The following is a 16,876-nucleotide window of genomic DNA, read 5'->3' as shown; positions in this document are numbered from 1 at the left end:
TAGCCAGTATAGGTTAGCCAGTATAGGTGCCGCAGCACAGGTTAACCAGCATAGGTGCCGCAGCACAGGTTAGCCAGCATAGGTGCCGCAGCACAGGTTAGCCAGCATAGGTGCCGCAGCACAGGTTAGCCAGCATAGGTGCCGCAGCACAGGTTAGCCAGCATAGGTGCCGCAGCACAGGTTAGCCAGCATAGGTGCCGCAGCACAGGTTAGCCAGCATAGGTGCCGCAGCACAGGTTAGCCAGCATAGGTGCCGCAGCACAGGTTAGCCAGTATAGGTGCCGCAGCACGGGTTAGCCAGAATAGGTGCCGCAGCACGGGTTAGCCAGTATAGGTGCCGCAGCACGGGTTAGCCAGTATAGGTGCCGCAGCACGGGTTGGCCAGTATAGGTAGGTGTCGCAGCACGGGTTGGCCAGTATAGGTGCCGCAGCACGGGTTAGCCAGTATAGGTGCCACAGTATGGGTTAGCCAGTATAGGTGCCACAGTACGGGTTAGCCAGTATAGGTGCCACAGTACAGGTTAGCCAGTATAGGTGAATATAGGTGAATTGAGATTTTTCTGTCAGATACTGTGACTTTGATTCACGATTTTCGATACATGATAGATCAGCACACCGATGGCGAGTATGAGTGCCCACAGTATAGGTAGCCAAGTATAGGTGCCGCCAGTTAAGGTTAGCCAGCTATAGGTGCCACAGGACAGGTTAACAAGTATTGGTGCCACAGGACAGGTTAGCAGGTTAGCCAGTATAGGTGCCGCAGCACAGGTTAGCCAGTATAGGTGCCGCAGCACAGGTTAGCCAGTATAGGTGCCGCAGCACAGGTTAGCCAGTATAGGTGCCGCAGCACAGGTTAGCCAGTATAGGTGCCGCAGCACAGGTTAGCCAGTATAGGTGCCGCAGCACAGGTTAGCCAGTATAGGTGCCGCAGCACGGGTTAGCCAGTATAGGTGCCGCAGCACGGGTTGGCCAGTATAGGTAGGTGTCGCAGCATGGGTTAGCCAGTATAGGTGCCGCAGTATGGGTTAGCCAGTATAGGTGCCGCAGTACGGGTTAGCCAGTATAGGTGCCGCAGTACGGGTTAGCCAGTATAGGTGCCGCAGTACGGGTTAGCCAGTATAGGTGCCGCAGTACGGGTTAGCCAGTATAGGTGCCGCAGTACGGGTTAGCCAGTATAGGTGCCGCAGTACGGGTTAGCCAGTATAGGTGCCGCAGTACGGGTTAGCCAGTATAGGTGCCGCAGTACGGGTTAGCCAGTATAGGTGCCGCAGTTAAGGTTGGCCAGTATAGGTGCCACAGTACAGGTTGGCCAGTATAGGTGCCACAGTACAGGTTGGCCATTATAGGTGCCACAGTACAGGTTAGCCAGTATAGGTGAATATAGGTGAATTGAGATTTTTCTGTCAGATACTGTGACTTTGATTCACGATTTTCGATACATGATAGATCAGCACACCGATGGCGAGTATGAGTGCCCACAGTATAGGTAGCCAAGTATAGGTGCCGCCAGTTAAGGTTAGCCAGCTATAGGTGCCACAGGACAGGTTAACAAGTATTGGTGCCACAGGACAGGTTAGCAGGTTAGCCAGTATAGGTGCCGCAGCACAGGTTAGCCAGTATAGGAGCCGCAGCACAGGTTAGCCAGTATAGGAGCCGCAGCACGGGTTAGCCAGTATAGGAGCCGCAGCACGGGTTAGCCAGTATGGGTGCCGCAGCACGGGTTAGCCAGTATGGGTGCCGCAGCACGGGTTAGCCAGTATGGGTGCCGCAGCACGGGTTAGCCAGTATGGGTGCCGCAGCACGGGTTAGCCAGTATGGGTGCCGCAGCACGGGTTAGCCAGTATGGGTGCCGCAGCACGGGTTAGCCAGTATGGGTGCCGCAGCACGGGTTAGCCAGTATGGGTGCCGCAGCACGGGTTAGCCAGTATGGGTGCCGCAGCACGGGTTAGCCAGTATGGGTGCCGCAGCACGGGTTAGCCAGTATGGGTGCCGCAGCACTGGTTAGCCAGTATGGGTGCCGCAGCACGGGTTAGCCAGTATGGGTGCCGCAGCACTGGTTAGCCAGTATGGGTGCCGCAGCACGGGTTAGCCAGTATGGGTGCCGCAGCACGGGTTAGCCAGTATGGGTGCCGCAGCACGGGTTAGCCAGTATGGGTGCCGCAGCACGGGTTAGCCAGTATGGGTGCCGCAGCACGGGTTAGCCAGTATGGGTGCCGCAGCACGGGTTAGCCAGTATGGGTGCCGCAGCACGGGTTAGCCAGTATGGGTGCCGCAGCACGGGTTAGCCAGTATGGGTGCCGCAGCACGGGTTAGCCAGTATGGGTGCCGCAGCACGGGTTAGCCAGTATGGGTGCCGCAGCACGGGTTAGCCAGTATGGGTGCCGCAGCACGGGTTAGCCAGTATGGGTGCCGCAGCACGGGTTAGCCAGTATGGGTGCCGCAGCACGGGTTAGCCAGTATGGGTGCCGCAGCACGGGTTAGCCAGTATGGGTGCCGCAGCACGGGTTAGCCAGTATGGGTGCCGCAGCACGGGTTAGCCAGTATGGGTGCCGCAGCACGGGTTAGCCAGTATGGGTGCCGCAGCACGGGTTAGCCAGTATGGGTGCCGCAGCACGGGTTAGCCAGTATGGGTGCCGCAGCACGGGTTAGCCAGTATGGGTGCCGCAGCACGGGTTAGCCAGTATGGGTGCCGCAGCACGGGTTAGCCAGTATGGGTGCCGCAGCACGGGTTAGCCAGTATGGGTGCCGCAGCACGGGTTAGCCAGTATGGGTGCCGCAGCACGGGTTAGCCAGTATGGGTGCCGCAGCACGGGTTAGCCAGTATGGGTGCCGCAGCACGGGTTAGCCAGTATGGGTGCCGCAGCACTGGTTAGCCAGTATGGGTGCCGCAGCACGGGTTAGCCAGTATGGGTGCCGCAGCACGGGTTAGCCAGTATGGGTGCCGCAGCACGGGTTAGCCAGTATGGGTGCCGCAGCACGGGTTAGCCAGTATGGGTGCCGCAGCACGGGTTAGCCAGTATGGGTGCCGCAGCACGGGTTAGCCAGTATGGGTGCCGCAGCACGGGTTAGCCAGTATAGGTGCCGCAGCACGGGTTGGCCAGTATAGGTAGGTGTCGCAGCATGGGTTAGCCAGTATAGGTGCCGCAGTACGGGTTAGCCAGTATAGGTGCCGCAGTACGGGTTAGCCAGTATAGGTGCCGCAGTACGGGTTAGCCAGTATAGGTGCCGCAGTACGGGTTAGCCAGTATAGGTGCCGCAGTACGGGTTAGCCAGTATAGGTGCCGCAGTACGGGTTAGCCAGTATAGGTGCCGCAGTACGGGTTAGCCAGTATAGGTGCCGCAGTTAAGGTTGGCCAGTATAGGTGCCGCAGTTAAGGTTGGCCAGTATAGGTGCCACAGTACAGGTTGGCCAGTATAGGTGCCACAGTACAGGTTGGCCAGTATAGGTGCCACAGTACAGGTTAGCCAGTAAAGGTGCCACAGTACAGGTTAGCCAGTATAGGTGCCACAGTACAGGTTAGCCAGTATAGGTGCCACAGTACAGGTTAGCCAGTATAGGTGAATATAGGTGAATTGAGATTTTTCTGTCAGATACTGTGACTTTGATTCACGATTTTCGATACATGATAGATCAGCACACCGATGGCGAGTATGAGTGCCCACAGTATAGGTAGCCAAGTATAGGTGCCGCCAGTTAAGGTTAGCCAGCTATAGGTGCCACAGGACAGGTTAACAAGTATTGGTGCCACAGGACAGGTTAGCAGGTTAGCCAGTATAGGTGCCGCAGCACAGGTTAGCCAGTATAGGAGCCGCAGCACAGGTTAGCCAGTATAGGAGCCGCAGCACAGGTTAGCCAGTATAGGAGCCGCAGCACAGGTTAGCCAGTATAGGAGCCGCAGCACAGGTTAGCCAGTATAGGAGCCGCAGCACAGGTTAGCCAGTATAGGAGCCGCAGCACAGGTTAGCCAGTATAGGAGCCGCAGCACAGGTTAGCCAGTATAGGAGCCGCAGCACAGGTTAGCCAGTATAGGAGCCGCAGCACAGGTTAGCCAGTATAGGAGCCGCAGCACAGGTTAGCCAGTATAGGAGCCGCAGCACAGGTTAGCCAGTATAGGTGCCGCAGCACGGGTTAGCCAGTATAGGTGCCACAGTACAGGTTAGCCAGTATAGGTGCCGCAGTACAGGTTAGCCAGTATAGGTGCCACAGCACGGGTTAGCCAGTATAGGTGCCACAGCACGGGTTAGCCAGTATAGGTGCCACAGCACGGGTTAGCCAGTATAGGTGCCACAGTACAGGTTAGCCAGTATAGGTGCCACAGTACAGGTTAGCCAGTATAGGTGCCACAGTACAGGTTAGCCAGTATAGGTGCCACAGTACAGGTTAGCCAGTATAGGTGCCACAGTACAGGTTAGCCAGTATAGGTGCCACAGTACAGGTTAGCCAGTATAGGTGCCACAGTACAGGTTAGCCAGTATAGGTGCCACAGTACAGGTTAGCCAGTATAGGTGCCACAGTACAGGTTAGCCAGTATAGGTGCCACAGTACAGGTTAGCCAGTATAGGTGCCACAGTACAGGTTAGCCAGTATAGGTGTCGCAGTACAGGTTAGCCAGTATAGGTGTCGCAGTACAGGTTAGCCAGTATAGGTGCCGCAGTACAGGTTAGCCAGAATAGGTGTCACAGTACGATTCTCCCAAAGCAGCAGCTCCCCCCCCTCTCTCCCTGCCTCCTTCTGCAGCAATAACTGGCAGCCGATATGGTTACTCACCATGCCTCACCCATGCAGATCGCAGTACGGTCCTCACAGTCTACAGTACCGGGGTGCAGCTTTATGACCTCATCAAGCCGCACGCCCTAGTACCGTGGACAGGTGAGACCGGAGCTGGTGGTGCGATCTCCATGGGCGAGAAGCATGGTGAGTAACAGCACCGACTGCCCGCTGTCGCTGAGGAGGTTATAAAACCAGCAGCTTTGACTATCTTGTGATCCTCTTGTCCTAAATCACGATTTCGGTCGACAAACTATAGATCTTCAGCCCTACGGTGCAACGCAGTAAGTGTGCTAGGCCCCACTGTCTTGCATTGTCGTTCCGTCACTGATCGCCAAAACAGGGTAATGCAAGGCACACTTGCAAGGCAAGTTTAAAAAAAAAGCTTCAAAAGAAATATGGCAGCCTCCATATCCTCCCCAGTTCAGGTGTTCTTTAACCTGTGTTGGATAGAACCCCAGGGGTTCGTTAAGTCAGTCTCAGGTGTGTTGCCCATTTCAGCCAGTAAATATTCATTGCGTTATGTTTTCGTGTGACATTCATGTTTTATTGGTTTTGTTCTTTGAACACCAGTGGTTTTATGTGCACTTGATGCAGGGTGTATTGTGTGCACTAATAAAATAAATAAATATATAGAAATTGAATTGTGAAAGTCTTCGTTTCCTTTCAAAACAAGGTCTCTCAGTGTTTGGTTACCAGGCGGTTTCCAAAACAATGCAATAAGCCTGGAGCGATTTAATAAACCCGGCTACAAAGCTGATAAATTACAGGTCTCTGTCTTTAGTAAGAGCTCACGCAATTTCATAAGGGCGACTGCAGCTGGAACATTGCTCTGTGCTACACTGGTAATGAGGTCATTCAGCATACCAAACAATAAAACAGCAGTACAGCACTGTCATAGCGCAAGAGAGGGACAAGAGGCCAGACTGCGTATCCCAAAGGTGGGTACACACATCAGATAAAAGTCTTTGGAAAATCAAAGATCACAGACCAAAATTACTCCCTTCCATGTAGTATGACAGCCATACTCTGCACAGTCTATTCTATTGAGCTGAACTCCCCATCAGATAAAAATCTTTGCAAGATTATGTACACAAAGATGCTGTACACATGCAACAGATCAGTATCTGCAAAAGATCAGTTCCTGCAAATCGCTTTCATAGTGTATGATATCTGCAGATCTCGTACACACCTTGTTTAACGGATATTTATCTGCAGATCAGATCCATCAGGATGGATCTTTACATCTGCAGATGATTGTCAGATCTGCAGATGAATGTCTGTTTAACAAGGTGTGTATGAGGATCTGCAGATATCATAGACTATGGCCCAGTGCACACCGAGCGGTTTTTGGAGCGATCCGCCGGCCGCATCCGCCTATAAAAACGCTTGTCTAATGTATTGCAATGGGATGGTGCACACCGGCGGTTTGCGGTTTTTGCCAAGCCACAAACGCGCCTCCTGCTGCGCGTTTGCGGATTTCGGAAGCGTTTCGTCCTCAATGTAAATTATAGGAAAACCGCAAACCGCTCTGAAAAACGCTACTTCAGAGCGGTTTGCCATGCATTTTTGTTACAGTAGCTGTTCAGTAACAGCTTTTACTGTAACAATATGTGTAATCTGCTACACAAAAACGCACCCAAAACCGCTAGGTATGTTTAGAAAACCTCTCTAAACATACCTAGAATCGCTCTGAAATCAGCTCCCAAAACCACTAGCGTATTGCGGATCTGCTAGCGGTTTTGGTGTACACTGGGCCTATGAATGCATTTTGCAGGAACTGATCTTTTGCAGATACTGATCTGTTGCATGTGTACAGCATCTTTGTGTGCAGCATCTTGCAAAGATTTTTATCTGATGGGGAGTTCAGCTCCACAGAATAGACTGTGTAGGTATGGCTCGCATACTACATGGAAGGGGGTACATTTGGACTGTGATCTTTGATTTTCCAAATACTTTTATCTGATGTGTGTACCCACCTTTGGGATACACAGTCTGGCCTCTTGTCTCTCTCTTGCGCTAAGACAGTGCTGTACTGCTGTATTATTGTTCGGTATGCTGTATGCCCTCATTACCAGTGTTACGCGAGTCAGTGGAGCAGAACGGATGGTGGAGCAGGTTTTGTTACTGGCAGAGGAGTGTAAGGATCGTGCACTAGTGATCCTGTACTGGCTCCCTGCTGTGTCCATGCCCCCTATCCCCTACAACATGGAGTGCAGAGTGCACTGCTTAAGACTACCTGTGTCTCAATGGAGCGGAGCATGCAAGCAACGTGTTAGCGGTGCAATGATCTTCCTGTGTGGCAATCGGTGTGACTCATATCTATGATGCCCTCTAATGGCAGCTTGAGACACAGCTGCATCATCCTTGGGGTACATCTGGCTATAGGGAAGGGGGCTGACTTGTACTGGGGGCACATATGGCTACTGTGGAGGGGGCTTATACATGAGTCATTCACGGTTTCCTGGTTTCTGGGGGAAACGTGGGTACCTCTGCTTATATGCGAGTATATACTGCAGCTGCACTCCTTCATTAACTACTTAAGGGCCACGCTAATTGAAATCTATGCCCCGTTTTGATGGCTGGCTGCCAGGGCGTAGATTTCAATACACCGACGCAACGTGTTCTCGCCGCTTTCGTCGTTCCCAACAATCTCACCACAGTTCACTTGCTCTGCCGTCTCTATAGCGGCAGAGCCCTGTGAGCAGGTCAGCAGCCAATTTCATTGGCTCCTGATCCTGTCTATCAATGTAAGCGGCTCCCATTGGCTTACATTGATAGGCAGGGTCAGGAGCCAATAAAAGCGGCTCCTGACCGGCTCACAGGAACTCTGCCATCATAGAGACGGCAGTGTGGGTGGCTGAGGTTCCGGTATGGACGGCGATAGCGGTGGGTATGTGCGGCGATTCGCCAGTATTCGGCGTTATTCTGCCGTTTCTTGTACCAGCGGTCTCCGGTCCTTAAAGGAGTTATCAGGGATTTTTATAGAAAATAAACGCTACTTACCGGGGGCTTCCTCCAGCCCCAAGCTCCCAGGACCTCCCTCGCCGCAGCTCTGCCTTCAGCCGTCCGCCGGAGCTCCGACCCGGTCCCCAGCGATGATGTCGCTCTGTACTGCGTCTGCGTGAGCGGCGCTGTCAATCACCGCCACGTGGGCCGGAGTGGACTGCTGGAGGTCGCTCTGACGTCATCGCCGGGGACCGGGTCGGAGCTCCGTCGTACGGCTCAAGGCAGAGCTGCGGCAAGGGAGGTCCTGGGAGCTTGGGGCTGGAGGAAGCCCCCGGTAAGTTGTGTTTATTTTCTATAAAAATCCCTGATAACTCCTTTAAGGGGGCAGAAACCGCTGGTACTTAAGTTATCTTAACATTTGTTTATATCTGTTTGCATCCTGATGTGGCAGAAAATCATTAGATCCAGCAACTGACATCTCAGGTCCACAGAACCTGAATTTTCTGCTTAACTATGAAAGCTTGGACCATGGCAATCAGAGTTACTTAAAAGTACACATATTACCAATTAGGGCAGCGAGTACAGAGAAGGGAATGAAGGTGGCAAAGGGTTAGAGTAACAGGTATGAGGCAGAAGGTGAGGGCAGCAGATACAGAGAAGGGGGTGATGGTGGCAACAAGTAGGACAGCTGGCACAGGAAATGAAGTGATGATAACATCAGATAGGGTAGCAACAGAGAAGGATGTGATAATGGCACCAGACAGGGGAGCAGGTACAGGGCAGGTAGCGGCACCAGACAGGGGAGCAGGTACAGGGCAGGTAGCGGCACCAGACAGGGGAGCAGGTACAGGGCAGGTAGCGGCACCAGACAGGGGAGCAGGTACAGGGAAGGTAGCGGCACCAGACAGGGGAGCAGGTACAGGGAAGGTAGCGGCACCAGACAGGGGAGCAGGTACAGGGAAGGTAGCGGCACCAGACAGGGGAGCAGGTACAGGGAAGGTAGCGGCCCCAGACAGGGGAGCAGGTACAGGGAAGGTAGCGGCCCCAGACAGGGGAGCAGGTACAGGGAAGGTAGCGGCCCCAGACAGGGGAGCAGGTACAGGGAAGGTAGCGGCACCAGACAGGGGAGCAGGTACAGGGCAGGTAGCGGCACCAGACAGGGGAGCAGGTACAGGGCAGGTAGCGGCCCCAGACAGGGGAGCAGGTACAGGGAAGGTAGCGGCCCCAGACAGGGGAGCAGGTACAGGGAAGGTAGCGGACCCAGACAGGGGAGCAGGTACAGGGAAGGTAGCGGCCCCAGACAGGGGAGCAGGTACAGGGAAGGTAGCGGCACCAGACAGGGGAGCAGGTACAGGGCAGGTAGCGGCACCAGACAGGGGAGCAGGTACAGGGCAGGTAGCGGCACCAGACAGGGGAGCAGGTACAGGGCAGGTAGCGGCACCAGACAGGGGAGCAGGTACAGGGCAGGTAGCGGCACCAGACAGGGGAGCAGGTACAGGGCAGGTAGCGGCACCAGACAGGGGAGCAGGTACAGGGCAGGTAGCGGCACCAGACAGGGGAGCAGGTACAGGGCAGGTAGCGGCACCAGACAGGGGAGCAGGTACAGGGCAGGTAGCGGCACCAGACAGGGGAGCAGGTACAGGGCAGGTAGCGGCCCCAGACAGGGGAGCAGGTACAGGGAAGGTAGCGGCCCCAGACAGGGGAGCAGGTACAGGGAAGGTAGCGGCCCCAGACAGGGGAGCAGGTACAGGGAAGGTAGCGGCCCCAGACAGGGGAGCAGGTACAGGGAAGGTAGCGGCCCCAGACAGGGGAGCAGGTACAGGGCAGGTAGCGGCCCCAGACAGGGGAGCAGGTACAGGGCAGGTAGCGGCACCAGACAGGGGAGCAGGTACAGGGCAGGTAGCGGCACCAGACAGGGGAGCAGGTACAGGGCAGGTAGCGGCACCAGACAGGGGAGCAGGTACAGGAAAGGTAGCGGCACCAGACAGGGGAGCAGGTACAGAAAAGGAGACTGTGGCAACAAAAAAGGGAGAAGGTACAGGGAAGGGGGAGATGATAATGTTAAGAGCAGGAGGTACAGAGAGAGGGGATGAGGATGAGAGCAGGAGGTACAGAGAAAGGGGTGATGATGAGGACAGGAGGTACAGAGAAAGGGGTGATGATGAAGGCAGGAGGTACAGAGAAAGGGGTGATGATGAGGGCAGGAGGTACAGAGAAAGGGGTGATGATGAGGGCAGGAGGTACAGAGAAAGGGGTGATGATGAGGGCAGGAGGTACAGAGAAAGGGGTGATGATGAGGGCAGGAGGTACAGAGAAAGGGGTGATGATGAGGGCAGGAGGTACAGAGAAAGGGGTGATGATGAGGGCAGGAGGTACAGAGAAAGGGGTGATGATGAGGGCAGGAGGTACAGAGAAAGGGGTGATGATGAGGGCAGGAGGTACAGAGAAAGGGGTGATGATGAGGGCAGGAGGTACAGAGAAAGGGGTGATGATGAGGGCAGGAGGTACAGAGAAAGGGGTGATGATGAGGGCAGGAGGTACAGACAAGAGAGGGTAACGATGAGGGCAGGAGGTACAGACAAGAGAGGGTAACGATGAGGGCAGGAGGTACAGACAAGAGAGGGTAACGATGAGGGCAGGAGGTACAGACAAGAGAGGGTAACGATGAGGGCAGGAGGTACAGACAAGAGGGTAACGATGAGGGCAGGAGGTACAGACAAGAGAGGGTAACGATGAGGGCAGGAGGTACAGACAAGAGAGGGTATCGATGAGGGCAGGAGGTACAGACAAGAGAGGGTAACGATGAGGGCAGGAGGTACAGACAAGAGAGGGTAACGATGAGGGCAGGAGGTACAGACAAGAGAGGGTAACGATGAGGGCAGGAGGTACAGACAAGAGAGGGTAACGATGAGGGCAGGAGGTACAGACAAGAGAGGGTAACGATGAGGGCAGGAGGTACAGACAAGAGAGGGTAACGATGAGGGCAGGAGGTACAGACAAGAGAGGGTAACGATGAGGGCAGGAGGTACAGACAAGAGAGGGTAACGATGAGGGCAGGAGGTACAGACAAGAGGGGGTAACGATGAGGGCAGGAGGTACAGACAAGAGGGGGTAACGATGAGGGCAGGAGGTACAGACAAGAGGGGGTAACGATGAGGGCAGGAGGTACAGACAAGATGGGGTAACAACGAGGGCAGGAGGTACAGACAAGATGGGGTAACGATGAGGGCAGGAGGTACAGACAAGAGAGGGTAACGATGAGGGCAGGAGGTACAGACAGGAGGGGGTAACGATGAGGGCAGGAGGTACAGAGAGGAGGGGGTAACGATGAGGGCAGGAGGTACAGACAGAGGGGTGACGATAAGGGCAAGAGGTACAGAGAGGGGTGACAATGAGGGCAAGAGGTACAGAGAGGAAGTGATGATGAGGGCAGGAGGTACAGAGAGGAAGTGATGATGAGGGCAGGAGGTACAGAGAGGAAGTGATGATGAGGGCAGGAGGTACAGAGAGAGAAAGTGATGATGAGGGCAGGAGGTACAGAGAGAGGAAGTGATGATGAGGGCAGGAGGTACAGAGAGAGGAAGTGATGATGAGGGCAGGAGGTACAGAGAGAGGAAGTGATGAAGAGGGCAGGAGGTACAGAGAGAGGAAGTGATGATGAGGGCAGGAGGTACAGAGAGAGGAAGTGATGATGAGGGCAGGAGGTACAGAGAGAGGAAGTGATGATGAGGGCAGAGGGTACAGAGAGAGGGGTTGATGATGTGGGCAGGGAGCACAGAGAGAGGGGGTGATGATGAGAGCAGGAGGCACAGAGTGAGGGGGTGATGATGAGAGCAGGAGGCACAGAGAGAGGGGTGATGATGAGGGCAGGAGGTACAGAGAGAGGGGTGATGATGAGGGCAGGAGGTACAGAGAGAGGGGTGATGATGAGGGCAGGAGGCACAGAGAGAGGGGTGATGATGAGGGCAGGAGGCACAGAGAGAGGGGGTGATGATGAGGGCAGGAGGCACAGAGAGAGGGGGTGATGATGAGGGCAGGAGGCACAGAGAGAGGGGGTGATGATGAGGGCAGGAGGCACAGAGAGAGGGGGTGATGATGAGGGCAGGACGTACAGAGAGAGGGGTGATGATGAGAGCAGGAGGTACAGAGAGAGGGGGTGATGATGAGAGCAGGAGGTACAGAGAGATGGGGTGATGATGAGGGCAGGAGGTACAGAGAGAGGGGTGATGATGAGGGCAGGAGGTACAGAGAGAGGGGTGATGATGAGGGCAGGAGGTACAGAGAGAGGGGTGATGATGAGGGCAGGAGGTACAGAGAGAGGGGTGATGATGAGGGCAGGAGGTACAGAGAGAGGGGTGATGATGAGGGCAGGAGGTACAGAGAGAGGGGTGATGATGAGGGCAGGAGGTACAGAGAGAGGGGTGATGATGAGGGCAGGAGGTACAGAGAGAGGGGGTGATGATGAGGGCAGGAGGTACAGAGAGAGGGGTGATGATGAGGGCAGGAGGTACAGAGAGAGGGGGTGATGATGAGGGCAGGAGGTACAGAGAGAGGGGTGATGATGAGGGCAGGAGGTACAGAGAGGGGGTGATGATGAGGGCAGGAGGTACAGAGAGAGGGGTGATGATGAGGGCAGGAGGTACAGAGAGGGGGTGATGATGAGGGCAGGAGGTACAAAGAGAGGGGGTGATGATGAGGGCAGGAGGTACAGAGAGAGGGGTGATGATGAGGGCAGGAGGTACAGAGAGAGGGGTGATGATGAGGGCAGGAGGTACAGAGAGAGGGGTGATGATGAGGGCAGGAGGTACAGAGAGAGGGGTGATGATGAGGGCAGGAGGTACAGAGAGAGGGGGTGATGATGAGGGCAGGAGGCACAGAGAGAGGGGTGATGATGAGGGCAGTAGGCACAGAGAGAAGGGGTGATGATGAGGGCAGGAGGCACAGAGAGAGGGGGTGATGATGAGGGCAGTAGGCACAGAGAGAGGGGTGATGATGAGGGCAGTAGGCACAGAGAGAAGGGGTGATGATGAGGGCAGGAGGCACAGAGAGAGGGGGTGATGATGAGGGCAGGAGGCACAGAGAGAGGGGTGATGATGAGGGCAGTAGGCACAGAGAGAAGGGGTGATGATGAGGGCAGGAGGCACAGAGAGAGGGGGTGATGATGAGGGCAGGAGGCACAGAGAGAGAGGGTGATGATGAGAGCAGGGGTACAGATAGGGGGGGTTGATGATGAGAGCAGGAGGTTGGAGCAGGGAAGGGGTGATGAGGGCAGGAGGTAGGAGCAGGGAAGGGGTGATGAAGGTAATACACACAGGCAGGAGGGGATGGTGGTGTACCGGCAGCACGGTGCAGGCAGAGACCTCTCCTCCCTCACACTCCGCCCCACAGTCACTCACCTCGGGAGTCAGGTAAGAAACGAAGGACGGCTGCTTGGGGGACTTGGCCGCCCCTCCGGCTCCGATCCCCAGCATGACCCCGACCAGTGCACCGCTCTGCTCTCTGCCAGTAGTGTTGTCCGGATCATGAACGATTCGGATCTTTGATCCGAATCTATTTTATGAGTCGATCATCCGAATCATCAAAATGAGTGATTCGGATCGCAAAAGGGGCGGGGCCAGGAGCGACACGCCCCCTCTCAGCGGGCAGCGGGGTCCTGGAAGCAGAACACAGAGGGATTGCTCTGTTGGATGGGAGGCAGCCTTGCAGGGAGACAGGTAGATGAGAGAGAGGGGACATGGGTGCCACTGCCAGATATGTGTAGAGCACACATACTGGCTGCAATGTGCTGCTCATTATAGGCTGGCTGTTCCGTAGTGCTGCACAGTGATCACATGGGAAGCTTTTGGCTCAGCACAGCTCAGTAACTTTGCAGGCACTGTGATTGAAAGGCAATATAATCCTCCTGCACTCGGCACTAAACAGCTGCACTTATCTTCTGGGAATGCTTTCTTTCACTGTGCGACCTTTTCTTTCAAAGTGTACAGATGAGCATATAGGTGAAATATATGTAAAGCATATGACTTCAGCATGTGGGTATTACGTGCAAACATTTCTGCTCTCTGCTCGTCCCTTCTCTGTCCACTCCCTGCCCTCTGTCCATCTTCTCCCCTTCTCTGTGTGTCCACTCCCTCCCCTTCTCCTGTCCACAGACCTGTCCTGCTGTTCATTATACCCCCGAATGCTTCCGGTAGTAAAATGATCCGAGATTCGGATCAAAGATCCGGATCTCTTCAATGATCCGATTCGAATCATCCGGATCATTGAAAAGATCCGAACTTCCCATCTCTATCTGCCAGGCGCTCCCTCCTGAATCCTGAACGCCCGGTGGTTACACAACCACGCCCCCTCCCGCTGCTATTGGCTGTCAGTTCCCCACAAGCAGAGGGGCGGGGAGCACGAGCTTCCCTTTACTTTCTCGGACGCGCGCCAGGAAGCGGCATCCGATTGGCCAGTTTTCTTGGCCTTGCATTTGGAATGTTTTCTGTTTTGCTTCCCTCAGTGGTCAGGATGTCGCTCCTGATTGGTTAGGCGGCTACTGACTGTAGGGGGCGGGGCTACAGGCGTGTCACGAGGTGTGACAGACTGTCACTAGTGTGTCTGTAGTATAGATGTGTCGCTCTTGATTGGCTAGGGGCAGTTCCTAATTGGAGGGTCGCCTCAGGAGGAGTGTTATTTGTCACTGCTGTCACTGTGTCTGTAGTTTAGCTGTGTCGCTCCTGATTGGCTAGGAGCTTCTTGACTGGAGGGGGTGGGGCTTGAGGCTTGTCAGGAGGTGTGACATCTGTCAGTGGTGTGTCTGACTATCTGTATTACAGATGTGCAGCGTGCTGGAAGAGCAGCCAGTGGAGCTTTACTACAGCATATGAGCTAGCTACACAGTCATATTATATGCTCTGTATATGCTGCAGTGATGACAGCATCTCCACTCCTATTATTCTTCTCTGATGAGCTGTACAAATCATGAGACTATTGCTTGATGACATGGCTGGCTTACTCAAGAAAAGGGGATGACTGTATCAGTATATTTCTTTACTGAATGTGAACAAGTTGGGGAGGTTTTCTCTCACTTTCTGTCCCTGGTATCTTTATTGGCTTTAAAGTGTACCTGAGGCGCATGTGACATGATGAGATAAACATGAGTATGCATAGTACTAAACAATAACCAGGGTGTTTAATTAACTTGTTTTATTTTGCTGCCTGAAATAGTTAATCTTTAAAGAGACACTGAAGCGAAAACATTTTTATGATATTATGATTTGTATGTGTAGTACAGATAAGAAATAAAACCCTAAGATCAGATACATCAGTCTAATTGTTTCCAGTACAGGAAGAGTTAAGAAACTCCAGTTGTTATCTCTATGCAAAAAAGCCATTAAGCTCTGCGACTTTCTAAGTCGTGGAGAGGGCTGTCTTCTGACTTTTATTATCTTAACTGTTTTCTTTTTCTCTGCCAGAGGAGAGGTCATTAGTTCACAGACTGCTCTAAAAGAATCATTTTGAATGCTGAGTGTTGTGTAATCTGCACATATTATAGAATAATGCAATGTTAGAAAAAACACTATATACCTGAAAATAAAAATATGAGAATATTTTCTTTGCTGCTAATCTTCTAGTAATTATTCATAGTACACAACCAATTCATTATATCATAATTTTTTTTCGCTTCAGTGTCTCTTTAAGGATGAAAGTGGCAGCCTTTGTCTTGTCAGGACCTTGTCAGGAATATAGTAAACATCACTGATAAGTAAATTACAGCCATAAAAGTTTTCCTGGCAGAATTTTTTTTTTTTTTTACATATTTCTGAGAGCAAAGGGAGAGAGAAAGGGTCAATATAGTTCATGTATTTTCTTGAAGGGACAGCAGAGACAACAAAACATTCAATCTACTTTCTAAATGTTTAAATATAAGATAAAATCCTGGGATGAGTATAAAAGTCATTTTTAGAAGTAGGAGGATAAATATAATTCAGAAAACAACTTTTGAAAAGAGGGCACTGAGCTAAATATTAAAGCTATTTATTGAAAATTCCAATTGCAAAAAGACAGACTGACAAAACATATACCCCCCCCCCCCCCCATTAAAACCAATATAGATCAATTGGACTTGCTATAAACATGTGTCCCTAAATAGGAGTGCGAGCAATGCTGGACCCGGAATTTCAAGAGTAATTTTGACTTATGGAGCCCACTATGGTGAAGTTAAAGTGGATCCGAGATGAACTTTTACTCATTGCATAATTGTGTTCCTTTGCTTTTGTTTATAGGGCATTCCTCAAGCCAAATACTTTTTTGTTTTTGTGTTAATACTGTAATTCCCTATAAACGAAACAAGCCACGCCCACAGGTTTTCAAAGCCCAAGGCACTTTCAGACAGTAGCAAGGGCTCATGGGAGCTCAGTCTGGGCAAGAGGAGGGGGAGGTATTACTAGCCAGAGATTTCAGAGGCAGAGGGGAGGAGAAGGGATTAGTTTTTTTTGCTCAAGATGCAGATAAGCCTGCCTCTGTGTAATGTTTACAAACAACATGGCTGCTGTCATTGTATCACAGGAAGAAAGAATCATATTCTATTAAAGTAACGAGCGGCGGGGATACGACCACCGCCGTCCCCGCCGCTCAGTTCAGACCGCCGCGCGCTGGCCTGTCACCGGCGCATAGCGTCAGAGCTACGGCCAGCGGCGAGACCTTTACGCGTCTCAGAGACGCATCAGCTGACCTGCAGGTCGGCTGACGTCACGGGGAGCGCTCCTCGCCCCTGATTGGCCGGGCTGGCGGGGGCGTGCCTGGGAGTCCCCTACCAGCATAAAGACAGCGAGCTGCCAGTAGCTCGCTGTCTGTTGTTGCGAATACTACGTGTTAGCGCTCAGACCTTAGATAGTTCTGGTGTGCTTTGATCCGGGAGGAGACCAGGGATTTCACACAGAGATAGGAATTGTTTGATAGATTTAATTATTATTGATATTATTGTCTTTATGTGTATGAACCTTGCCTGAACTCTCGACTATAATTTTGCCTTGTGAATCTGTGCTTCTGCCCATCTGATCTTGTTGCCAACTTTTGCCTGAACTCCACTTTGATTCTGCCTGCCGATTCTGTACCTTGTCTGCCCGTCTGTTGCCTACCTGATCGGTCCGACTACTCTCTCTCACTAGTGGGCCCTCG

General features: G+C 52.9%; 1 protein-coding gene across 2 annotated transcripts in view; it reads right to left on the bottom strand.

Moving 5' to 3' along the window:
• The window catches only part of MTMR12 (myotubularin related protein 12), a 92,820-nt gene extending 78,766 nt beyond the window's left edge, over positions 1-14,054 (bottom strand). For both annotated transcript variants that reach the window (XM_068251256.1, XM_068251257.1), the window contains exons 1-2: positions 14,014-14,054; positions 13,114-13,223 (exon numbers count right to left, since the gene is read on the bottom strand). In XM_068251256.1, coding sequence (XP_068107357.1) covers positions 13,114-13,188 — 75 coding nt within the window. In that variant the 5' untranslated portion in view covers positions 13,189-13,223; positions 14,014-14,054. The remainder of the gene's footprint in view (positions 1-13,113; positions 13,224-14,013) is intronic.
• Between the last annotated feature and the right edge of the window lie 2,822 nt (positions 14,055-16,876).

This window comes from Hyperolius riggenbachi, chromosome 1, assembly GCF_040937935.1.
Source record: "Hyperolius riggenbachi isolate aHypRig1 chromosome 1, aHypRig1.pri, whole genome shotgun sequence".
NCBI classification, from domain to species: Eukaryota; Metazoa; Chordata; class Amphibia; order Anura; family Hyperoliidae; genus Hyperolius; species Hyperolius riggenbachi.
Note: the sequence above shows the minus strand (reverse complement) of the source record. Positions and strands in the feature narration are given on the sequence as shown.